At 41.3% G+C, this 27,360-nt stretch overlaps 1 protein-coding gene across 2 annotated transcripts in view; it reads right to left on the reverse strand.

Annotated features, from left to right (window-relative positions):
• LOC133535067 (rho guanine nucleotide exchange factor 4-like) overlaps positions 1-27,360 on the reverse strand; it is a 96,911-nt gene that overhangs the window by 55,403 nt on the left and 14,148 nt on the right. Inside the window, exon 1 of one of the 2 annotated variants that reach the window (XM_061874500.1) lies at positions 24,687-25,148. The exons of the other annotated variant lie outside the window; for it this stretch is intronic. Within the exon in view, the coding sequence (XP_061730484.1) occupies positions 24,687-24,819 (133 nt within the window). The 5' untranslated portion in view covers positions 24,820-25,148. Of the gene's footprint in view, positions 1-24,686; positions 25,149-27,360 lie in introns of those variants that run through there. 2 annotated transcript variants of the gene reach the window in all.

Raw genomic sequence — 27,360 nt, forward strand, 5'->3', positions numbered from 1 at the left:
TTTATATGCTTTAGTATTCACAGATGATGTAGTCCTGATGGCTTCATCTGGCCGGGATCTTCAGCTCTCACTGGATCGGTTCGCAGCCGAGTGTGAAGCGACCGGAATGAGAATCAGCACCTCCAAGTCCGAGTCCATGGTTCTCGCCCGGAAAAGGGTGGAGTGCCATCTCCGGGTTGGGGAGGAGACCCTGCCCCAAGTGGAGGAGTTCAAGTACCTAGGAGTCTTGTTCACGAGTGGGGGAAGAGTGGATCGTGAGATCGACAGGCGGATCGGTGCGGCGTCTTCAGTAATGCGGACTTTGTACCGATCCCTTGTGGTGAAGAAGGACCTGAGTAGGAAGGCAAAGCTCTCAATTTACCGGTCGATTTACGTTCCAGTCCTCACCTATGGTCATGAGCTTTGGGTCATGACCGAAAGGATAAGATCACGGGTACAAGCGGCCGAAATGAGTTTTCTCCGCCGGGTGGCGGGGCTCTCCCTTAGAGATAGGGTGAGAAGCTCTGCCATCCGGGAGGAGCTCAACGTAAAGCCGCTGCTCCTCCACATCGAGAGGAGCCAGATGAAGTGGTTCGGGCATCTGGTCAGGATGCCACCCGAACGCCTCCCTAGGGAGGTGTTTATGGCACGTCCAGCTGGTAGGAGGCCACGGGGAAGACCCAGGACACGTTGGAAAGACTATGTCTCCCGGCTGGCCTGGGAACGCCTCGGGATCCCCTGGGAAGAGCTAGACGAAGTGGCTGGAGATAGGGAAGTCTGGGCTTCCCTGCTTAGGCTGCTGCCCCCGCGACCCGACCTCGGATAAGCGGAAGATGATGGATGGATGGATAGATATTCACCAAATGTAAAGGATTTCAACAATTTCTAATAAATGTGATTTGACGTGTCACACTTGTAAATGTTGTCATAAATTTACATGTACTGTCGCAATACAACTCTCCTAGACCTTTTGTTTTTCCTGGCTGTGTATTGCTCTCATCTCTATTTCCTTCCTCAGTTGCCATAGCACCGGTGGAAGTATTGAGCACACCTGACTCTAACCACAGCAGGCTTCTTAAACTGATTGCCTGCACCTGCTGGTTGTTGGTTCATCTTATTCTGCTTCCCTCGTGTCCTCTGCCACACACTGACCACACCGACCTGCTTCCTGTTGCAAGGAGGGATGCAACTAACGATTATTTCGATATGTCAACGATCATCTTAATGATTAGTCGGATAATAAAGCGTACACATATATAATGGCTATCATTTTCAATAGCCTTCTAAATGGAGCTTAAATGGGAACTGCCGTTTTTTTAAAATATTGTCTATCGTTCACAACCATGAGAGACAAGATCACAAACGTTTTGTGTTTTTTTTGGGGGGCGGGGGCGGGGGATTTTAAAGATGATTAAAAAAATGCTTTGAAAATGCAGCTAATGGCAGTGACTGTTGTAGCCTTCAAAGTCCTCTAAAACAACTTTAAAACCCTCCAGCAACGTTTTATATACACATTGCAAGTCTATATATATTGTAGTAACAGACACGTTCATAAAAATATGTAGTGTGTTCAATATGTACCGTATTTTGGTTATTTTATGCTTAGCCAGAATTAATTCCTCAGCGCATTAATTTCCGTTTCCATAGCAGCGCACGCCTGACTTCTGGCATCAAATGTGTTCCTATTTCCAGATACAAAGTCGTGTGTGTGTTTTAATCATGGCAGACTTGGTACCAGACAAATGAGGATTCACAACCTTCTCTTTTTGAAAGTAAGTACATGGAGGGTGAACTACTTCTTCCAGAGCGGGCACAAAGGAAGAGGAGAAGTTGGAGCAGACAGAAGCTGGGAGAGGGTGAGGTGAAAGCGAATCAAAGCTGCATAATGTGGAATTTGGAGACAAGCTACTTCCACATAAATGGGGTGCTTACCCCGAAGAAATTGGAGAAAAACGTCCCTGGCCAGCTGAACCAAACAGACTTTATATCGATCATGATACAGCACGGAGCACGTCATGAGTGTATCAGGCCAGACAGCATACATATGCAAAACAATAACAATGCAATACTTTTTCATAACATGGTCACTGCTGCCTACAAACCCCGTTTCCATATGAGTTGGAAAATTGTGTTAGATGTAAATATAAACGGAATACAATGATTTGCAAATAATTTTCAACCCATATTCAGTTGAATATGCTACAAAGACAACATATTTGATTTTCAAACTGATAAACATTTTTTTGTTGTTGCAAATAATCATTAACTTTAAAATTTGACGCCAGCAACACGGGAAAGGGCATGTTCACCACTGTGTTACATCACCTTTTCTTTTAACAACACTCAATAAGTGTTTGGGAACTGAGGAAACTAATTGTTGAAGCTTTGAAAGTGGAATTCTTTCCCATTCTTGTTTTATGTAGAGCTTCAGTCGTTCAACAGTCCGGGGCCTCCGCTGTCGTATTTTACGCTTCATAATGCGCCACACATTTTCGATGGGAGACAGGTCTGGACTGCAGGCTTGGTCAGGAAAGTACCCACAATCTTTTACAACGAAACCACGCTGTTGTAACACATGGCTTGGCATTGTCTTGCTGAAATAAGCAGGGGCGTCCATGATAACGTTGCTTGGATGACAACATATACAAAAAATAAATGATAAATGGGTTGTACTTGTATAGCGCTTTTCTACCTTCAAGGTACTCAAAGCGCTTTGACACTACTTCCACATTTACCCATTCACACACACATTCACACACTGATGGAGGGAGCTGCCATGCAAGACGCTAACCAGCACCCATCAGGAGAAAGGGTGAAGTGTCTTACTCAGGACACAACAGACGTGACGAGGTTGGTACTAGGTGGGGATTGAACCAGGGACCCTCGGGTTGCGCACAGCTACTCTCCCACTGCGCCAAGCCGTCCCTATGTGCCCCATATGTTGCTCCAAAACCTGTATGGACCATTCAGCATTAATGGTGCCTTCACAGATGTGTAAGTTACCCATGCCTTGGGCAATAACACACCCCCATGCCATCACAGATGCTGGCTTTTGAACTTTGCGCCTATAACAATCCGGATGGTTATTTTCCTCTTTGTTCTGGAGGACACTACATCCACAGTTTCCAAATATAATTTGAAATGTGGACTTGTCAGACCACAGATCACTTTTCCACTTTGCATCAGTCCATCTTAGATGAGCTCAGGCCCAGCGAAGCCAGCGGCGTTCCTTGGTGTTGTTGATGAATGGGTTTTGCTTTGCATAGCAGAGTTTTAACTTGCACTTACAGATGTAGCAACCAACTGTAGTTCCTGAGCCCATGTGGTGATATCTTTTACACACTGATGACGGTTTTTGATGCGGTACCGCCTTAGGGATCAACGGTCCGTAATATCATCGCTTACGTGCAGTGATTTCTCCAGATTCTCTGAACCTTTTGATGATTTTACGGACCGTAGATGGTAAAATCCCTAAATTCCTTGAAATAGCTCATTGCGAAATGTTGTTCTAAAACCGTTTGACAATTTGCTTACAAAGTGGTGACCCTCGCCCCATCCTTGTTTGTGAATTACTTAGCATTTCATGGAAGCTGCTTTTATACCCAATCATGGCACCCACCTGTTCCCAATTAGCCTGCACACCTGTGGGATGTTCCAAATAGGTGTTTGATGAGCATTTCTCAACTTTATCAGTATTTATTGCCACCTTTCCCAACTTCTCTGTCACGTGTTGCTGGCATCAATAGCTAAAGTTAATGATTATTTGCAAAAAAAAAAAATGTATCAGTTTGAACATCAAATATGTTGTCTTGTAGCATATTCAACTGAATATGGGTTGAAAATGATTTGCAAATCCTTCTATTACCTTTATATTTACATCTAACACGATTTGCCAACTCATATGGAAACGGGGTTTGTAGTTTCTCCTGTTATATTCTTATTTTACTGTGATATTTTTATTTTCATTGTTTCTTTTTTATTTTTATTCCTATTGTAATATTTTTCTATTTTGTTTTCATTCATACCCACATTATTTACTTTTTACTTTATAAATTCAATCTCAATTTTGTACACTGCTGCTGGAATTGTAATTTTCCTGAGGGAACTTTCCTGAAGGAACCAATAAAGTACTATCTATCTATCTATCTATCTATCTATCTATCTATCTATCTATCTATCTATCTATCTATCTATCTATCTATCTATCTATCTGTGTATCTATCTATCTATCTATCTATCTATCTATCCATCTATCTATCTATCGATCTATCTATCTATCTATCTATCTATCTATCTATCTATCTATCTATCTATCTATCTGTCTATCTATCTATCTATCTATCTATCTATCTATCTATCTATCTATCTATCTATCTATCTATCTATCTATCTATCTATCTATCTATCTATCTATCTATCTATCTATCTATCTATCTATCTATCTATCTATCTATCTATTTATACACGGTTGACCCAACTGTGCACATGTGTCTATCTACATTTCTGCCAGTGGGTGCTCGATGTGTGTGCTTGGTGGTGAGAAAGAATTTGCCATCTATTCCACGTGGGTGCACGGGACCGGTAAACGGGTTATACTTGTATAGCGCTTTTCTACCTTCAAAGTACTCAAAGCGCTTTGACACTTTTTCCACATTCACCCATTCACACACACATTCACCATGCAAGGCCCTAACCACGAGCAATGGTGAAGTGTCTTGCTCAAGGTCACAATGACTGTGACTTGGTTGGTAGAAGCTGGAGATCGAACCAGGAACCCTTAGGTTGCTGGCACGACCACTCTCCCAACCACGCCACGCCATTCCCCACGGGATCGGCGCCTATGTAACTGTGTACAAACAAAACATGAAATGTGGGCTAATAGTTTACAGATACTGTAATATCATTGTTCATCTTTTGAAATCAGTACAGATTGGTGTCTTATCGCAATGTTGTGCATTACAAGCTTAAACATGTTTCTTCCGGACACGGATAATACCAAAGCACGTCGATGTTTTACTACGCTACAAAGAGAGTTACTCAGTGTTCGCTCTTACAATAATAATGTTGCAACAGCTGGTTATTATGCAGGCTACGGAAGGTGTAATAAGTATTGTTGACATTTTTTGAATACATTTTTAAAGTGATTTAAAGGTAGAATTGATTGCTCCCATTAGCTGCATTGCTACCTACCAAGAACGGGCTATTTTTTATGTTAGAAAGCGAAAGAAAAGGACTAAAACCTTTTGTCTTGCTGCCTTTTTTTTTTGATTGATTGATATTTTTATTAGAAGATTGCACACTTCAGTACATATTCTGTACAATTGACCACTAAATGGTAACACCCGAATACGTTTTTCAACTTGTTTAAGTCAGGGTCCATGTTAATCAATTCATATTATCTCATAATGAATGTGAACGATAGGTAAAATTCCCAAAATTGTGTAGTTCTATTTAAGTAATTTTTATTTTAGCTATTTTAGGCATGTGCTTAATAACAACAAAGATGACAAATTCATTCATATATTTGTATTCATACTGTAACTGTGCTGCTCTAACAGCTGTTACAAAAATTGAAATGACTTTAAAGGAAAGGAAAGGCTGCGATGATGTCGCGACTTGTCCAGGGTTTTCCTTGCCTTCCGCCCGATTGTAGCTGAGATAGGCACTAGCGCCCCCCACGACCTCAAAGGGGAATAAGCGGTAGAAATGGATGGATGGATGGATGCTAAAAAAACAACAACAAAAAACATGTCTATGTATCAAAAAACCCCAGTTAAAATAGCAGCAAAAAAACCAACGTCTATCCATCCATTTTCTACCGCTTATTCCCTTTTGGGGTCGCGGGGGGCGCTGGCGCCTATCTCAGCTACAATCGGGCGGAAGACGTTGTACACCCTGGAAAAGTCGCCATCTCATCGATGGGCCAACACAAATAGACAGACAACATTCACACTCACATTCAACGTCAAAACACCAAATTTAACTTCCTCAAAAAAAACAAAACATTTTGTGATGATGTTTACAAGGCTGCACACTGGTATATTGACTAATTATTTACTATTGGCAGTTTTAGCACTCTAATTGACTCAATGTGTAGGATTGTATCTTAGATCAATTCTTAAAATGTTGGCGTGGAGGGGGTGTGGCCTGCGGACCTGCAGCGAAATGTGGTGTGCCAGGAACGGCTTCGAGATCAGCGACACGTGCGTAGATGGTCCACCTGGGCCTGATTATCTAATCACCTCTCGCATTGTTAAAAGGCAGCAGCCGAGGAGGAGAGGAGAGTTGGAGTTGGAGCACAAGAGAGAGCGAGAGCAAGATTGACAGACACTAAAGGCAATTGCTGAAAAGCACAACACAGACAATTTATTGAAAAATGAACATTGTTGTTAACCTGACAGAGCCTGTCATGTTGGCGCTTGGTGGTCCGAAGCAAGAGTGTTCCACAGTTGGCTATTTAATAAACTGTACATTTAATCTTATGATACCTCCGCATTGGTGCCTGTGTGTGTGTGTGTGTGTGTGTGTGTGTGTGTGTGTGTGCGCGCGCGGTTTGCGTTTGTTGTTGTGCCCTTTTTTTAAGGCATTGCAAATTGACGCTGCTTTAATAAGTACCTGAATAGATGTAGACATAGTTTAGCTGGCTGACTTTGGATAAAATTATAGTTGGTTATTTTTCACACAACTTTGTCTCACATTTATTAGCTAGCTAGTTAGCTAGTGAGTCATAAGCTAACACTCTTTCCGAGGTTGCGATGCATCATTCCTCCAGATGTCCAAGATCATGCCTCCGCATTAAGTGCACGGGTATTACAGATGTACTGCAATAAAAACAAAGTCTGCTTTGCAAAAAGAGAAAGTTGTTCATGTTTTAACAAAGCTAAAGGAAAAGTTCTTACACTTTACATGTCATCACTGGCGATGTTTTTGCGAGTGGCGATGCAGACCCACTTCTCCTGAAAAAACACAAGCGATGACATCACGACTATTGTCTCCAAATATAATTGTCGGTGACAAATTTTATTGTCGACATTTGCGATAGATAATGGATTTCACTATGCAAAGCGGGTTGAGTCTCTAAGCTGTTCAATTGTGCACATTGAACCTACTGCTCTCTTAGCATGGAATTATGATAATCGGTCTTTCCTCAGTGGAAAAGAGACATGTTTTACGGTGCGTTCAAGTACTGCTAAAAAGAGTATGACAGGCTACGCCCGCCAGAAGTGATTCATAATTAGAATTGGTTATGGTTACGGTTGAAGTTTATTTATTGTTATGCAATTTTTATTTTAATAAATCTTAAAGGCCTACTGAAACCCACTACTACCCACCACGCAGTCTGATAGTTTATATATCAGTGATGAAATATTAACATTGCAACACATGCCAATACGGCCTTTTTAGTTTACTAAATTGCAATTTTAAATTCCCGGGAGTTTCTTCTTGAAAACGTTGCGTAATGATGACGTGTACGCTTGACCTCACGGGCTGTTAGGAAATATTTGTCCTGCGCACACACAGCTAAAAGTCGACTGCTTTAACGGCATAATTACACCGTATTTTGGAGATCTGTTTTGCTGAATCCTTTTCAATTTGTTCAATTAATATTGGACAAGTCAAAGTAGAAAGATGGAGTTGGGAAGCTTTAGCCTTTAGCCACACAAACACACAGTGATTCTTTGTTTAAAATTCACGGAGGTGAAACTTTACTATGGATCACAGCAAACATGGATCCCGACCGAATGTCAACCAGCAGGTTTTGGTGAAAAAATTGTGGTAAAAAGTCGCTTCTTACCGGAGATCAGCTGAGCTTGTGCCACCCATAAAGATGCCGTCGACTTCCCTGAGACACTGTGCGTCAACACACCCGTGGACACACACTTCTGACTATCAGGTACTGTTAAACTCACTAAAACACTAGCAACACAATAGAAAGATAAGGGATTTCCCAGAATTATCCTTGTAAATGTGTCTAAAAACATCTGAATCCGTCCCAATTCAATCACATTTTTTTTTCCTCTAGTCCATCGCTATCAATATCCTCAAACACGAATCTTTCATCCTCGCTCAAATTAATGGGGGAATTGTCGTTTTCTCGGTCCGAATAGCTGTTTTTGTTGGAGGCTCCCATTATAAACAATGTGAAAATGTGAGGAGCCATCAACATGTGACGCCATCGTCTGCGACTTCCGGTAGAGGCAGGGCTTTTCTCTTAGCAAGCAAAAGTTGCAAACTTTATTGTCGATGTTCTCTACTAAATCCTTTCAGCAAAAATATGGCAATATCGCGAAATAATCAAGTATGACACATAAAATGGACCTGCTATCCCCGTTTAAATAAGAAAATCTCATTTCAGTAGGCCTTTAAAGTGCTACAGTACAAACCAATATTTACACTGCAAAAAGTCAGTGTTCAAAAACAAGAAAAAAAAATACAAAAATGTTGAGTATTTTATTTCAACTTAGCAACATTATCTGCCAATAGAACAAGAATATTTGGCTTGTCAAGACTTTCCAAAACAAGTTAATTTAGCTAACCACAATGAACCCAAAAATAGCTTAAAATAAGTATATTCCCACTAATAACAAGGGCACTTTTCTTGGTAGAAAAAAAGACACCTTTTTGCCTAATATGTTGAAAAATATTCTTGAATTAAGTAAATGCTAGTTCTAATGCTATTGATATGCGCTCGGCATCATGATTTTTTTTTCATGCTTGAAGTATGAAATTATTACTTTAAAAAAATTGTTTTATACTTGTGAGTGTTTCAAGCATGTTTTACTCAATATAGGTCATAAAATCTCAGCAAAAAGCTGTAATATCTTACTGAGATAATTTAGGACCAAAATCCTTAAAACAAGTAAAACACTAACATAAAATCTGCTTAGTGAGAAGAATTATCTTGACAAATATTTAAGATATTTAATCTTACTTGATTTCAGTTTTTGCAGTGTTCAGTACATCAATAAAAATAAGCAATTAAAACAGATACAACACTAAGACTTAAACACTTCAGTGAAGCAAAAAACCACAATACATACACAATAGTGTTTTTTCTGATTGTGTGCCGATTTATTTTATTTATGTTTGAAAAGCCTTTTGAGCCCATTCCACAATACTGCAATAATAATGATAATCGGGATAATTCAGGTCACCATAACAGTGATATAAAAGTCTGACATCGTAACTTCCCTACTGTATGGTCACACACATCATTACAATATCTCTTCTACACCTGGAAGAAAGAGAAGACATATGGACACATTTCACCTTTTCAACGGCAGACAACAAGACACGTTGTAAACCCTGCTCGATTTTCTTTGGTAAAAATACAACCAACTTGAAGCCAGTGTTGCCAACGTGGTCACTAATGTCTAGCGAATTTCCAATCCTTTTGGCTACTTTTTTTTTGGCAACAGCTACTAGCGACAAATCTAGCATGTTTCTCAGGTGTTATTGGAGACTTTTTTGTGTCTTGGATATTTTTTTGTGTCTTGGAGACTTTGGTTTGAAAGCACACAACAGTTCCTCAACAAGCAGTGACGGGTGCTGCGCGATTAGAGCGGAGCATCTCACAGTGAGGGAATTGCATTGTTTGATTGATTGAAACTTGTATAAGTAGATTGCACAGTACAGTACATATTCCGTACAATTGACCAGTAAATGGTAACACCCGAATAAGTTCTTCAACTTGTTTAAGTCGGGGTCCACGTTAATCAATTCATGGTTTGGCAGCGGTTTGAGAATGCACAAATCATTTGCCATCTGGACTTTTATGGTGCGTTTCAGTCAGAATTTCTGAGTTCCTAGCCAAAAGTTACAACTGGAATTTTAAATGTAAATATTTCTTTACTGTCACACTTCACGTAAAAAAAACACTGATTTTGATTTGCTCAGTGTGCACAGCTTCAGTCACATCACACCCTTAAAGGCATACTGAAACCCATTACTACCCACCATGCAGTCTGATAGTTTATATATCATCCATCCATCCATCCATCATCTTCCGCTTATCCGAGGTCGGGTCGCGGGGGCAACAGCCTAAGCAGGGAAACCCAGACTTCCCTCTCCCCAGCCACTTCGTCTAGCTCTTCCCGGGGGATCCCGAGGCGTTCCCAGGCCAGCCGGGAGACATAGTCTTCCCAACGTGTCCTGGGTCTTCCCCGTGGCCTCCTACCGGTTGGACGTGCCCTAAACACCTCCCTAGGGAGGCGTTCGGGTGGCATCCTGACCAGATGCCCGAACCACCTCATCTGGCTCCTCTCGATGTGGAGGAGCAGCGGCTTTACTTTGAGTTCCTCCCGGATGGCAGAGTTTCTCACCCTATCTCTAAGGGAGAGCCCCGCCACACGGCGGAGGAAACTCATTTCGGCCACTTGTACCCGTGATCTTATCCTTTCGGTCATGACCCAAAGCTCATGACCATAGGTGAGGATGGGAACGTAGATCGACCGGTAAATTGAGAGCTTTGCCTTCCGGCTCAGCTCCTTCTTCACCACAACGGATCGGTACAACGTCCGCATTACTGAAGATGCCGCACCGATCCGCCTGTCGATCTCACGATCCACTCTTCCCTCACTCGTGAACAAGACTCCTAGGTACTTGAACTCCTCCACTTGGGGCAGGGTCTCCTTCCCAACCCGGAGATGGCACTCCACCCTTTTCCGGGCGAGAACCATGGACTCGGACTTGGAGGTGCTGATTTTTATTCCGGTCGCTTCACACTCGGCTGCGAACCGATCCAGCGAGAGCTGAAGATCCCGGTCAGATGAAGCCATCAGGACCACATCATCTGCAAAAAGCAGAGACCTAATCCTGCGGTTACCAAACCGGAACCCCTCAACGCCTTGACTGCGCCTAGAAATTCTGTCCATAAAAGTTATGAACAGAATCGGTGACAAAGGACAGCCTTGGCGGAGTCCAACCCTCACTGGAAATGTGTTCGACTTACTGCCGGCAATGCGAACCAAGCTCTGGCACTGATCGTACAGGGAACGGACCGCCACAATAAGACAGTCCGATACCCCATACTCTCTGAGCACTCCCCACAGGACTTCCCGAGGGACACGGTCGAATGCCTTCTCCAAGTCCACAAAGCACATGTAGACTGGTTGGGCAAACTCCCATGCACCCTCAAGAACCCTGCCGAGAGTACAGAGCTGGTCCACAGTTCCACGACCAGGACGAAAACCACACTGTTCCTCCTGAATCCGAGGTTCGACTATCCGACGTAGCCTCCTCTCCAGTACACCTGAATAAACCTTACCGGGAAGGCTGAGGAGTGTGATCCCACGATAGTTGGAACACACCCTCCGGTCCCCCTTCTTAAAGAGAGGAGCCACCACCCCGGTCTGCCAATCCAGAGGTACCGCCCCCGATGTCCACGCGATGCTGCAAAGTCTTGTCAACCAAGACAGCCCCACAGCATCCAGAGCCTTAAGGAACTCTGGGCGTATCTCGTCCACCCCTGGGGCCTTGCCACCGAGGAGCTTTTTAACTACCTCAGCGACCTCAGCCCCAGAAATAGGAGAGTCCACCACAGATAGCTCGAAGACCTTTATGAAGATGAAAAACCATGGACCCAGATTTCCCTCGCCCGGACGCGGGTCACCGGGGCCCCCCTCTGGAGCCGGGCCCGGAGGTGGGGCACGATGGCGAGCGCCTGGTGGCCGGGCCTGTTCCCATGGGGCCCGGCCGGGCACAGCCCGAAGAGGCAACGTGGGTCACCCCTCCAATGGGCTCACCACCCATAGCAGGGGCCATAGAGGTCGGGTGCATTGTGAGCTGGGCGACAGCCGAAGGCAGGGCACTTGGCGGTCCGATCCTCGGCTACAGAAGTTTATATATCAATGATGAAATATTAACATTGCAACACATGCCAATACGGCCTTTTTAGTTTACTAAATTGCAATTTTAAATTTTCCGCCAGTTTCATGTTGAAAACGTCGCGGAACGATGACGCGTACGCGTGACGTCACAGACTGTCAGGAAATATTAGCAGCTGCACCACTCGCGGCTAAAAGTCGTCCGCTTTAACCGCATAATTACACAGTATTTTGGACATCTGTGTTGCTGAATCTTTTGCAATATGTTCATTTAATAATGGAGACTATAAAAAACAATGCTGTTGGTGGACAGGGGTGTATTGCAGCTGTCTTTAGCACCGAGACACAGCCGGTGTTTCTTTGTTTGTTGTGAAGCTTTAACACAGAGCGGTCAAGCAAACATGTTTCTTTGCGTCAACCAGCATGTTTTTGGATGGGGAAATTGTGATATATATCTTACCGGAGAAATCATTGGATTATTTGTCGTCCTGCAGCAACGGCAGCTGTGAGCTTGGCTCCTCGGCTTCTCTCTGAGACACTTTGTGTTCACCGCAGCCATCCGACCTCGAGGTATGTCTTAACAATCTTTTACAATCTTTAAAATCTCACTAAAACATTATTAAAACATTAAGTAGATAAGGGATCTTCCAGAATTATCCTAGTAAATGTGTCTGATTACATCTGAAACGCTCACACTGCCGTTGCCCGGAGCTGTTGCTTTTTTTTAAATTTTAATTTAAATTTTTTTTGTATTCCTTCACTATCAATATCCTAATTCACAAATCTTTCATCCTCGCTCAAATTAATGGGGAAATTGTCGCTTTCTCGGTCTGAATTGCTCTTACTGCAGGTGTCTCCCATTATATACAATGGGAATATGTGTGGAGCCCTGCAACTCGTGACGTCATGCGCACATACTTCCGGTAAAGGCAAGGCTTTTTTATTAGAGATCAAAAGTTGCGAACTTTATCGTCGATGTTCTCTACTAAATCCTTTCAGCAAAAATATGGCAATATCGTGAAATGATCAAGTATGACACATAGAATGAACCTGCTATCCCCGTTTAAATAAGAAAATCTCATTTCAGTAGGCCTTTAATTACCTCGCCTGTGTGTGTGTCTTTCTCTCTCTATGACAAAAGTTGAACATCTACTTAGTTATTTTATCATGTCAGTCAGGGATGAGAGGAGACCCACACGCTTTGAGACTGCAAATGAAATGCGCATGTGCAAAGTTGCCACTGTTTTCTGGCTTTGTTTACAGAGAGATGTAAATGTAAACACTTTTTCACTGTCCCGTCAAGCTAATATAAATCACTGCAACGTCCGCATTCCATCTTTCATGTTAATTAGCCAGTCATTAGATTTGGTTCATTAGTAAAGATCACACCTCTCCATTCTTTTGATCACTTTTAACCATTTAATGTTTAACAATGCAGAACAAATTTGATTTAAAAAAACAACAAAAAATCAAAATAAGAAATTTGCAGTTCTAATCGTTTAGGTTGGGTCGCATGTTTATGCATGGGTCGTTCTCCCAGGATGCATGGAGGCAACATGCAGGTAGAACAATAATTTAATGTCCAATAATCACACTGGATACAAAAATAAACAAGACAACCATGCCTATAGCACGGGAAACTAACGGAACAACCAACAATGAAGCTTAACATGTACACCAGAAAACAAATGGTAAAGCTTAGGTCAGCAATCAAGAATACTTAGACCAGGGGTGTTAAACTCAGTTTAGATCGGGGGCCACACGGAGAAAAATCTATTCCCAAGACTGGTAAAATCACGGCACGATAACTTAAAAATAAAGACAACTTCAGATTTTTTTCTTTGTTTAAAAATAGAACTAGCACATTCTGAAAATGTACAAATCAAAATGTTTTTTTTTTTTTTTTCATTTACATGTTGTGGTTTATAGTATTCTATTTTTATTTGTTGTTATTTATACTTTCTGAATAAATGATGTGATAATGTTTATCAGTCAACACATTGGTGTTAATTTTCAATCTCATCATGATTCAAAAGTTATATCAAAATCAGATTACAGGATGTTATTTATGTAGTTTTCTCATTTTCCTCGACTGATGTACTAACATGTGTTTTGTTTTTTTTTACATATGGAGCATCATCTGCAAAGATACAAAAAATTGCCATTGCGACATTTAGTGGACACATTTAGAACAGCAGTTTCTTTCATTCAAAAATTTCAACTAATTTTTATACGGAGCAAACGCGGGCCAGATGAAACCGGTTCGCGGGCCGGGGCGCATGTTTAACACCCCTGACTTAGACGTAATGTGTTGCATGGAAGCAAACAAGGAAACCAGACTGAGTGTGGTGAACAGCGGGAATAAAAAGCTGTCTGATTAGTGCCCAGGAGCAGGTGAGCATCCCAAACACTAATCAGAGGCAAGTGAAACCACTCTGCAGTCATGGCAACTAAAACACAAACCCATGGGTGGTCAAAACAAGAAGTGAGGGACTCGAAAACTAAACAAGCGGATCATGACACTAATGATACTTATAATTTTTTAAACTTACTTTTGTAGCTTTCCTATAGCATCCATCACAATAAATCATGCAAATGAGACAGAGACGCCATCTAGCGACTTTTAGGACAGACAATAGTTATTTTCCTTGCCGAAAAGTTGGCAATAGTGCTAGAAGCGCCATCTGCAGGCTAATCACCAGGAAGTCTGCGCGACACTGAGGAGGCCTAAACTAATACTTCCAAATGACTCATATTGCACTGAATTACTGTTACTAAGAAAGGCCTACTGAAATTAGATTTTCTTATTCAAACGGGAATAGCAGGTCCATTCTATGTGTCATACTTGATCATTTCGCGAAATTGCCATATTTTTGATGAAAGGATTTAGTAGAGAACATCGATGATAAAATTCGCAACTTTTGGTCGCTAACAAAAAAGCCTTGCCTTTACCGGAAGTAGCAGACGATGTGCGTGTGACATCACTGGTTGTAGGGCTCCTCACATCCTCACATTTTTTATAATCATAGCCAGCAGTAGCTAGAGCTATTCGGACCGTGAAAGCGACAATTGCCCCATTAATTTGAGCGAGGATGAAAGATTCGTGGATGAGGAAATTTAGAGTGAAGGCCTAGAGAAAAAAAAAGGCGAGGGCAGTGAGAGCGATTTAGATGTTTTTAGACACATTTACTAGGATAATTCTGGGGAAACCCTTATCTGCCTATTGTGTTGCTAGTGTTTTAGTGAGTTAAATAGTACCTTAAAGTCGGAGAGGTGTGGCCACGGGTGTTTTGACGCCAGAGTCTCTGAGAGAAGTCACAGCAGCTGCAGGAGGACGCTGGCTCCGCTGATCTCCAGTAAGAGGCGACTTATTTCCACAATTTTCTCACCTAAAACTGCCGGTTGACATGTAGTTGGGATCCATGTTCGCTTGACCGCTCTGGTCCATAGTAAAGCTTCACCTCTGGGAATTTTAAACAAGGAAACACCGTGTGTTTCTGTGGCTAAAGGCTAAAGCTTGCCACCTCCATCTTTCTACTTTGAATTCTCCATTATTAATTGAACAAATTGCAAAAGATTCAGCAACACAGATATCCAAAATACTGTGTAATTGCGCAATGAAAAGAGACGACTTTTAGCCGTAAGTGGTGCTGGGCTAATATGTACCCTCCAACCAATAACGTCACGCGCACGCGTCATCATTCCGCAAAGTTTTCAACAGGAAACTCCGCGGGAAATTTAAAATTGTAATTTAGTAAACTAAACCGGCCGTATTGGCATGTGTTGCAATGTTAATATTTCATCATTGTTATATAAACTATCAGACTGCGTGGTCGGTAGTAGTGGGTTTCAGTAGGCCTTTGAAGACGGTCGAGAGGGAGCAAGACTGCTTACTCTACTGCTACTTTTGTAGTAACCCTAGGTCAAGCTAATAAGCAAGATACTTGAACTGATGTACAGATGACTTGTAATCGATGTCCTCGGCACACTGTTCATCTAATAATTGCACAGCTTGACAAAAAACAAAGGAAGACATGTATGTGAGTTATATATACATTCGTTGCTGTATTTAAACGGGACAGTGACCGTATTGTGCACACTCTGTGTAGTTATACACAATCCAGAATAACACTAGTTTGTATCTTCATGCGACTATTTTAGTCAAATACTGTATTATTTAACATTTGAAAAAAAAAAAAGCTTAATTTCAGCTAAAATAATAAAACACAATAGGGTTAGTGTAAAATGTACCTATTGAAATTTACATGGTGTGCAGGTCTTGTTGTAAATTTATTTTTTAAAATCCAATGCAATAATAAATAATTAATACAAGTGCTTACAAGACAAGTTCACAGATGCGTTGTCCGTTGTACTTTACATTTTAGTCGCCTAAAACTAGATTAAAACTAAATTAATCCAGATGACTAAAATATGACTACAAATAAAAAACTGTACATTTCGTCAAAAGACCATGACTGCTGTCAAAATTAACCCTGGTGTCCTCAATGGGAGTTACGGATGGCTGAAATGCTTTTTTTTTTGTTTTTATTCCTTAAAGAGATACTTTTCATTCTGTGGCCACTCAGAGAGTCAAATTCATACCAGCCGACTTATATTGTATATACATTTTCATCATTTAATTAAAAAATTATCAAAGGAAATAACACTTCAATGACCCAAGCTGTCATGCATGTGCAATACAACTACATTAATACATCTTTATATTTGAATATTTAGGCTCTGACAAATAAATATATAATACATACACAATTGAATACTTATATTGTACATTGTGAAATATTTGTTGTGTATTATGTTTGTTTTTTTAATCTGAGATGAGCTTTATTCATGGTGACACCTTCGAGCATCGCTGATTACGCTGTCTAAAAAATCTTTGCGCGAGCTCAAGAATACAGAGGGGCAAAAAAGTATTTGGTCAGTCACCGATTGTGCAAGTTCTCCCACTTAAAATGATGACTGAGGTCTGTAATTTTCATCATAGGTACACTTCAACTGTGAGAGACAGAATGTAAAAAAAATCCAGGAATTCACATTGTAGAATTTTAAAGAATTTATTTGTAAATTATGGTGGAAAATAAGTATTTGGTAAACCATTCAAAGCTCTCACTGATGGAAGGAGGTTTTGGCTCAAAATCTCACGATACATGGCCCCATTCATTCTTTCCTTAACACGGAGCAATCGCCCTGTCCCCTTAGCAGAAAACAGCCCCAAAGCATGATGTTTCCACCCCCATGCTTCACAGTAGGTATGGTGTTCTTGGGATACAACTCAGTATTCTTCTTCTTTCAAACACAACGAGTTGAGTTTATACCAAAATAGATACATGGATGATACAGCAGAGGATTGGGTATAATGTTATGTGGTCAGATGAAACCAAAATATAAGTTTTTGGTATAAACTCAACTCGTCGTGTTTGGAGGAAGATGAATACTGAGTTGCATCCCAAGAACACCATACCTACTGTGAAACATGGGTGTGGATACATCATGAAAATTACAGACCTCTGTCATCATTTTAAGTGGGAGAACTTGCACAATCGGTGACTGACTAAATACTTTTTTGCCCCACTGTATGTGGGCATACCTAACCTTTTTACGCATATCATTTTTTGATAAATACCAACAATTGCGATGAAAAATACAGAGTTAAAACCCTGCTGACGCAACTTTTAAAAAGTGAGTGCCATTGTGTTGACCATCTATTAAAGACTCTCAACTGCACTCCTGCCTCCACTCTGGTTCTGGGGTGAGACCCGCACTTTGGACACCCCTGCTCTGAGGGCATCTACTGTGCACATCTTAACATTATTTATGTTGATATTAAAATGATTTACTGTTGCCAGCTGTGTATTGGATACACGAAAATAACAGACAATTTTTTTTTTTGGTCAAGTTAAAAAAAAAAAAAAATGTTGTCCTATTTAGTTGTCACAAACTTTTGTTCTTACCTGGAGTGCAATAGTGGTATTTGTCAAATGCATGGTCATTGTGAAAACGCACATAACAAAAAGATAAAACCAGAACATTTTAGCGATTTTCTTCTCTTATCGTCAGAGATTTTATTGGAGGTAAAGCATGCAGTCACCGCAGGCTGAATGTCTATTGTACAATGACCTATTTCCAAGTCAGCCTTGTGCCTTCCTTTTTTCTGATTGATGCTTTTAGACATGCTTTCCTCCTACCAGTCTAACTTTTCTACACAAATAGATGGAACTAAAATGTTTAACCAAAGTCTCTTGGCACCAATTTCAATAAGTTTGAAAAAGTAACGCACAATTTGTAGCTCCAAAGAGATGAGTATTATCTAGTCACTCATTTTCTATTGCTTAGCCTAGTCACAGTTAAGAAGCTGGAGACCATCATCCCAGCTGATTGGCAATCAGTCATAGTGCACAATAGGGATGTAACAACAAACAGTATCAATGATATCAATCAATCAATCAATGTTTATTTATATAGCCCTAAATCACAAGTGTCTCAAAGGGCTGCACAAGCCACAACGTCATCCTCGGTTCAGATCCCACATAAGGGCAAGGAAAAACTCACAACCCAGAAGGATGTCAATGTGAATGACTATGAGAAACCTTGGAGAGGACCTCTAGGGGAGACCGGATGCAATGAACGTCGAGTGGGTCTAGCATAATATTGTGAAAGTCCATTCCATAGTAGATCCAACATAATAGTGATAAAGCTCTTGGTGGTTAGTATTACAGTTTTAAAATTAAAATGATTGTAAAAAGCCATGATAGTTAATTGCACTTTGATAAACTCATTGGCCTGTGGTACTGCTAATTTACTGGAGAAGCAAGCCAGCGGGCTAATGGATAGCTTGCGTAAATGCTAACATGAATACAAGAGACATTAACGTATTTCCCCATTAAGAAACAACATACCCCAATATAAACTTGTATCAAATTAAATGATAAAAAAATTGCTCCTGATTGGTCATGGTTAGCGCCTTCCATGGCAGCTCCCGCCATCAGTGTGTGAATGTGTGTGTGAATGGGTGAATGTGGAAATAGTGTCAAAGCGCTTTGAGTACCTTGAAGGTAGAAAAGCATTATACAAGTATAACCCAGTTACCATTTCTAAATGACATGTTTCATTGTGCACATTGAACATACAGGCTGTGCTCTCTGAGCACAGAGTGATTGTTCTTTGCTCAGAGGAATAGGACAACAAGAAGTGAACCCCCTTGTCGTTATACAAACCAAAAAAAATACAAAATTAAAAACTACTTTCCTAATTAAAATGAAAGGAGATAAACATTCAAAAAACACTCAAATAAAAATATGGACTTTAAGAAGTAAGAATAATATTTATTGTTCTTTTCAACCAAATAAAGTACATAGTGCATCATCCATTCATGTATTTTTTTAAAGAAAATTTGGGTAAATATTTATGAATAAATATAATACATAACGGGCTTCACGGTGGCAGAGGGGTTAGTGCGTCTGCCTCACAATACGAAGGTCCTGCAGTCCTGGGTTCAATCCCAGGCTCGGGATCTTTCTGTGTGGAGTTTCCATGTTCTCCCCACGAATGCGTGGGTTCCTTCCAGGTACTCCGGCTTCCTCCCACTTCCAAAGACATGCACCTGGGGATAGGTTGATTGGCAACACTAAATTGGCCCTAGTGTGTGAATGTGAGTGTGAATGTTGTCTGTCTATCTGTGTTGGCCCTGCGATTAGGTGGCGACTTGTCCAGGGTGTAAACGCCTTCCGCCCAATTGTAGCTGAGATAGGCGCCAGCGCCCCCGTGACCCCAAAAGGGAATAAGCGGTAGAAAATGGATGGATGGATAATATATAACATTTATATCCATACAACATTTATAACAACTTCTGGTTCATAATTTTTTCGGTGGATTAGACTTTTAAATATATATATTTTTGTACAAACACTGTAAAAGGTATGTATTTATCTTGTTTCCAAATGTAAATGTCTTTATATAAATATTAACATTGACCCAACACACTGTAGTGAGGCGATAAACGGGCCGTTTACAAGCGATGAGGTCGGGGACACCAGCTGAAAGTATGCGTGAGGCTGACGCTGAACAGTGTGATCACTGCTTGGAGTCAGATAGCGCACACGCTTGTTCAAATACACTGAGGAGATTACAGTAATGTCACTTTTTGGTTGATTTCATGTCTTCTTTTCTGCATCAGTGTGACATGGAAGTAAACATGCACATCATAAAAAGCTCAGACAGGATAAAACGGCCACCAATATTAGCTGTGAATTTAACTTAAAGTTAAAGTACCCATGATTGTCACACACACACACACTAGGTGTGGCTAAATGATTCTCTGCATTTGACCCATCACCCTTGATAACCCCATGGGAGGTGAGGGGAGCAGTGATGGGCAGCGGAGGCCGCGCCCTGGAATCATTTTTGGTGATTTAACCCCCAATTCCAACCCTTGATGCTTAGTGCCAAGCAGGAGGGAATGGGCCCCATTTTTATAGTCTTTGGTATGATTCGGCCGGGTTTTTTTTTTTTTTTTTAAACTGTATTTTATACATATTAATTTTATCTTGTCCAATGTTTTATTGTGAAGTTTGTGTGTTTGGCTTTGGAGTGCAGCTGAGATAAGCTCCGCGACCCCAAAAGGGAAAAGCGGTAGGAAATGGATGGATGCATAATGCTTGATGAATGTAATGTGTGACATGCCAGTGAGACACAGAGTTGGATGTAAATATTTGTCTCAGAAAAGGAATTGTTCTCTTTGTATTATCCTTTCATCTAATATTGAAAGTTGATATTTTTATTTGTGTATTTTAAATGTCCTTTTTGTTTTCTGTGAACAGTGTGAGCAACTAAGGATTTAATTTCAGCGTTCTTACACTTTTTTAATCAGTGATTTGTCATGACTTCTCCAAAACGTTTTACTGAATTTTTATGGCCAAAATAAATTATTTTATCTTAAAAAGCCCGCTGAATTCTAATTAACATACAGCAACACTAAGTAAAATTATGTTTACATCTGAAATGTTCGGTGCCTCTCTAAAACTAAAACAAAACACCAAACAGGCACACTTAGCTGTGTCTTCTCATATTTCAGTTCCAACATATTTAGTCTTCACTTCTGCTTCTTCCCACAGCTGCAGTATAAAGGCCTTACACACTGTGTGTCAGACAGAGTGGTCAGCAACACGGGGTGATACCTTTCTTTTCACCCTCTGAAACACAGACTTCCACTACAACAACGAGTCCTGCCACCTTCATAAGTTTTCTTATCCTAGTCACGTCCGTTGTGTCCTTGGGCAAGACACTTCACCCCTGCTCCTGATGGGTTCTGGTTAGCGCCTTGCATGGCGGCTCCCGCCATCAGTGTGTAAATGTGTGTGTGAATGGGTGAATGTGGAAATACTTTCAAAGCGCTTTGGGCTCCTGAAAAAGGGGTAGAAAAGCGCTATACAAGTACAACCATTTACCATTTACAATTTACAACTCAGGTATGGTTGGATACATCAGCAAGTGTGATAAAACGGAGTACAGGGCTGTGATGGATAACTTTGTTGCAAGGTGTGAGCAGAACCATCTACTGCTCAACGTGGCAAAGACTAAGGAGCTGGTGGTAGATCTGAGAAAGAAGAAGGCACCAGTGACCCCTGTTTATACATGTGGGGTTGATGTGGACATTGTTACAGACTATAAATACCCATGAGTCCTCAATGTCAATAAACTGGACTGGTCTAAAAACATCAAGGCCATCAACAAAAAGTGTGTGAGCCGCCTCTACTTCCCGAGGAGCCTGAGGTCTTTTAACATCTGCAGGAAGATACTGAGAATGTTTATGAGTCTGTGGTGGCCAAAGCAATCCTGTTTGCTGTGGTATGCTGGGGCAGCAGGCCAAAGGTCAACAGACTTAGGCCATGTCTGCACTAAGTCATTTAACCTCTTAAATGCATAATTATTTAGCCTAAGCCCAGTTTCAGCCACACTGAACCATCGTTTAAGGTCCCCCTCCTTGGACAAACTTTTACACAGGTATGTCAGCCGTGTATTTCTTGAATCTTCGGTACTTAGCTTTGTATGGACTCATTGATCGCTTACAAAGTGAGTTCGGACAGGAAGTAACGCCAGAAAGATCGCGCCCACACAGGAAGTGGCATCAGAATGAACGCAACACAGCCAGCCTCATAACAAAGAGGGAGGCGGATCATGCAGACAGGCCCATGTTTCTCCTTCTTGTACATGTACAGGCGCTTTTGGAAAACACAAATCAATACCTTAAGTGAAAGTAACGGGCGATTGTATCTATTTCGGATACAACATTTCTCAGTTGAAGAGAACTTTCAAACTTTCGAACAGTCAGCTGTGATTCTACTTTCCGGAAAACTTGGTGCCTTACCCCCGTGCATGTGATACAGGCAGTGTGTGACTACAAATATCGCTTTATGGATGTGACTGTGAAATGGCCAGGCAGTGTGCATGATGCCCGCATCTTTGCTAACTCCGCGATTAGCGCACAACTGGAAGATGGAACCATCTCTTCGTGTCACAAACAGTTTATCGCATTGTCAACTTTCTCATGTCGATTAAAGATTTGATTAATTTATGATGTCTCAGGTGGGATTTACTACAATAGGGCCCCACAGCACACTGGATTTTAGTTCATTGAAATACCACAACACTGGATATTGTTCAAAGGAGATAAAAACTTGCACGCAAAACAGCAAAGAAATATAGCTCTTTTAAATAACTTCACAGGGAAGTAAAGTAATCTACTGGAGAGCTTCGATGGACGCTTTTTGTTTTTTTTCGTGCATGCGTACTAGGTCGAGCTGCGCTGGCATTGTTGTGTGTGGACACGGATAAGCTTAGGTGTAATTTACCCTGGATAACCTTATCCGGCTTAGACTAAACGGGGCCTTGAATTGATCTGCAAGGCCAGCGACATCATTGGGGTGGAGCTGGACTCTCTGACGACAGTCTCAGAGAGAAGGACGCTGTTGAAGTTGCGTAGCATCTTGGACAATGTCCCTCACCCACTGCTATATGGGCTGGTCCAACACAAGAGCACTTTCAGCGCTAGACTTATCCCACCGCGGGGCAAAACTGAACGCAACTTTCCTGCCTGAGGCCATCAAATTTTAGAATGCCTCACTCCAATAGTCGTGGATATTGTCCATTAATCTGGACCTATTTAATAAACACCACAGCTGTGCAATATTCCATTACATTTTTACACTTTTATGTTTAATAATGTGCAAATCCTGTATCACACTGCCATTCTGGTTATTTCATCATATACATATTGTTTAGACTGTGTGTCATAACAGGGGGTTTGGGTCGCACCTTGCTGCAAGGTTTGTTCTCCCAGATGCAAACGGACTATTCCGGACATGACTTGAAGGTAGGAACATACTTGTTTTCTCAATTAATCCTACACATCACAAAGACCAGAACCAAACAAAAGAAAAGCGTGCCATTCACTTGAGAAGCTAACGAACAAAAAACTTAACGCAAAAAACATAGAAGCTAAACACTCAACGTGGACTATGGCATGGAACAAACAAGACTTACTGTGGCATGAAACAACTAACACTTACTTGGACACGGCATGAATCGAACAACTTGAACTATGGTATCGCATGAAACAAGCAATGATGCCAGGACGACTGACTGGCAAAGACAGGCTTAAATAATGGTCTCTTGAATAGAGCAGGTGGGTGTCCCGAACACCAGAGGCAGGTGAAACTAATAAGTCGCCATGGTAACTAAAACAAACAAGGGTGCACAAAAACAGGAACTAATGGCGTCTAAAACTAACAGAACAAAACAAATACATGATCTGGACCACGGATCATGACACTATGTTGTACATATCATGGTAGTCTTACTGGTACTTTTGTATATTGTATTGCTAATTGTTTTATATTGCTTATTCTATTTCCCCTTCTTTATTTCTAATTACTGTATATATAAGGAGCAACAATAACACCCAAGTTTCCCCCTGGGGATTAATAAAGTATTTCTGATTCTGATATGCCTTTTGGTTGTGTAAAATATTATTTTTGCATGTTTTACTTCAGTCTCGTCCCCCCTTTGTCGTTGCGACCCAAAACCAGCCATAACACTTTGTTTCATTGTTTTGTTATTGTTTCTCTACAGTATGCTTCATGCGCACTTCCTGGCTGCACTATTTATTTTTATTTTTATTGATAAACATATTTTACCTGAACTTTGCCTCCCGTCTCTGCCTCCTGGGGTGAAGACCAACCTAAACACACCGAAACGTAAACAGTATTGCAGAATAACAAGGTACCTTTAGGACTACTTTTATTCTGGAAAACCTTTTTAGACCCCTGCTCCAGTCTGAAAACAAACGGTAAATTGTGTATTTTTTTAGTGGAAGCTTTTAAATCAAAGCTTTAAGTCAGTGTATATTGTGTATTCAATACGGACACAATAAAATTCAAAATGTGCAATAAACTGGGTGAAATTAGCCCGTGTCGCTGTTGGATGGTTTTATTTTATAGCATTTCAAATACACTTGTTCTTACATGTTTATTATGTATTTTAAACCTGGTTATTTTATTTACTGTATTTTGTTCTGCAGTGCATTTCTGATGTAAATATTTTTTAAATGACAATATACAGTAAATGCATTGGAAATCTTAGTCAACACCTACGTCTCATCTTGATTTGACTGAATTTCCAGAGTGGACAAAATGCTAGAAAGTCACTGTGGACAAATATGTGGTGATTATATTAATAGGAAGATTATATTGTACATGACCAGCTGACACACAGAAACTATACTGGAAAAAACCACCGACGTACAATCATGATGATATGAGGTTACATGCACACATTTACACATGTAGCAGAAGGAGAAAGTTCAATTACCTGTGGTGGAGTGGAGACTCTCCCAGCTCCAGCACCGAGACAACACACAACGCAAAGTGCCGCTCAGGCTACCTTCAATCCCTCTGATGCATCCACCAATCTTGACACCAGTGTCCACCATGCTGTCCACCATTGCACTCCACCAAAGTCTTACAATTTTCCTGTCTGGCTGCTATCCCAGCTCTCTCTGAGCAGGATTGCCACCCCTTGTCAACCTCGCTGGGTCCGCATGCACACAAAAACAAAGCGCTGAAAGGTACTAAGCAACAACGAAGAAAAGCACGGCTGCTAAACAAAAAAGGTTTATTCTGCCAGCATGGAGATGAAGGAAGACGACGCGGCTCTATTTTCTGAGACAAGCTTCAGTTGTAAACTTGGTTATTTCTCCTTCCATGCACGTAAGGCAACATCATAGGAGCCAACCTTGCTTTCATTCCCTTCTCTGTGCTTGACTGCCTCACATACATTTTCTCTTTGCTCTCTGCTTCTTTTGCTCTAGATCTCTCTCTCTCTCTCTCTCTCTCTCTCTCTTCCTCCCTCTCTTTCTGTCTATCTCTCTCTGTCTCTCTCTTTCTCTCTCTCTCTCTCTCTCTCTCTACATCACTGGGGGATTTATAGGGCGTTTCTGATGCTCCATTGTGTCCATTTTGGGAGGGTTTGCCTCCAGATAATTATCCACCTAATAGAAGAGGGAGGGGCTGAGCCTGTCCTGTCTCATGCTAATAGGGGTAGTCAGACTTAATGCGTGCACCCTTTGGAGCACATCTGCCCAACTCCCGGCCCGCGGGCAAGATGTGGCCCAAGGTGGTATTTTATCTGGCCCGCAGCCCATTTGAAATTCAGCATATGGCAAATTTGTTGAAAAAAGAAACCTCTATAGACCTTGTCCATCAACACAATCGCATATACAGTACATTATAGGGTTGCCTTGTATAGGCCAGTGTTTTTCAACTACTGTGCCACTGCACACTGGTGAAAATTATGCAACTTCACCCAACTGGTCCCAAAAATATTTATTACAAATCAATAATTATAATCTGCAAATAATGTGCCGCTTTGGGCTCCTTAAAAAGGGGCAGAAAAGCGCTATACAAGTACAACCATTTACCACATACTGTACATCAGCAGCCCTGATAGGATACTTTGTAACTCATTTTGAAATGCTTCTATTATAATTTGCATTCCAAATTATATACATATATATATATATATATATATATATATATATATATATACGTATACATACAGTATATATATATATATATATATATATATATATATATATATACGTATACATATACATATATATATATATATATATATATATATATATATATATATATATATATATATATATATATATATATATATATATATATATATTGTAGGAGGCTGCAATATATATCACAAAATACAAAATAGATTTTTAGGCCATATGGCCCATTCATAATATATCATATACATCAGATGACATTTAGAGGCCACAGCGGTATTAATAGAATGTGGTGCAAGAGCCAATCTTAGTAAAAGTGTCACATTACCCACACAAGTAGAAACAAATTCAATCGGGCACAACTAAAAACGACACCACTTAATGTCTGTACAAAAAACACATTAAAGATGCATGATAACAGTCCGCTGTTCTGGAACCCGACATTGAAAGTTTTCTACTCAAAGGTAACTCAACTCTGACTTCTTGTTTTAAAAGTTTGTTGAACCTAGGGATGCAATAATTACGTAGGGCCTGGGCAAATTTCGATGGTCTGGAAACATCAATGTGGGCTGGCTTAATCATATCAATGGAAACAGTCTCAGGTGTGACCCCAACGTCCACGACCAGGCTCTTATCCCTGTTCTTTAGAACCTTAAACGTCCCGTCGTAGGGAAGCGTCACACGGTTCACGGTGAACATCATGACGAATGAAGACGATGTTCGCTGAGCACAGGGAGGGGGCAGCCGAGAAATGGGATGCCTTGCTGTGACAAGGTGGAGGGTGTGAATGCTCTGGTGGCCTCAAGCAGGAAAGACTGCTGCCAGGCCGCCGACCAGAATGTATTGGCGTCTGGAATCAAACTCCCACGGATCTCTTAGCACCTGGCCGTAAACAAGCTCGGCAGAAGAGGACTGCAGGTCTTCTTTGGGGGCGGTCCTAAAGCCTAGCATGACACATGGGAGTTTTTCCACCCAGTTGCCGTAAGTCAAACTGGCACGCAGGCTAGCCTAAGTGGAGTGGTGGAATCGCTTACAAAAACCCTTGGCCTGGCGGTGGTATGCAGTGATGCAGTGCAGCTTGACCCCAAGACCCCCAGTGACTATGTTCCAGATCTTCAAGGTAAACTGCGTACCCCAGTCCAAAGGGGTTCCAAAGATGAATGACTGGACCATGTCAGTGGACGATGTTAATGCAAGGGGAACGGCTTCCAGTCCTGTCCACCATTGTGAGGAGGTAGGTGAAACTGTGTGAAGGGGAAAGTCGGCCCAAAAAGTTGAGCAAGTTCCAAACTGCTCCAATGGGGCCTTGGTGTGACGGTGCACTTTTGTACGCTGACAGGCCACATATGACTTGACACAGGCCTGGCCATCCTTCTTCAGCTCCCAGGCCTTTTTGCCCGGATGGGAGAGGCCGTGGATCGCCTAAAAAAACACAGATGCCAGCCAAAAGGAACTTGGAGC

This window comes from Nerophis ophidion, linkage group LG16, assembly GCF_033978795.1.
Source record: "Nerophis ophidion isolate RoL-2023_Sa linkage group LG16, RoL_Noph_v1.0, whole genome shotgun sequence".
NCBI classification, from domain to species: Eukaryota; Metazoa; Chordata; class Actinopteri; order Syngnathiformes; family Syngnathidae; genus Nerophis; species Nerophis ophidion.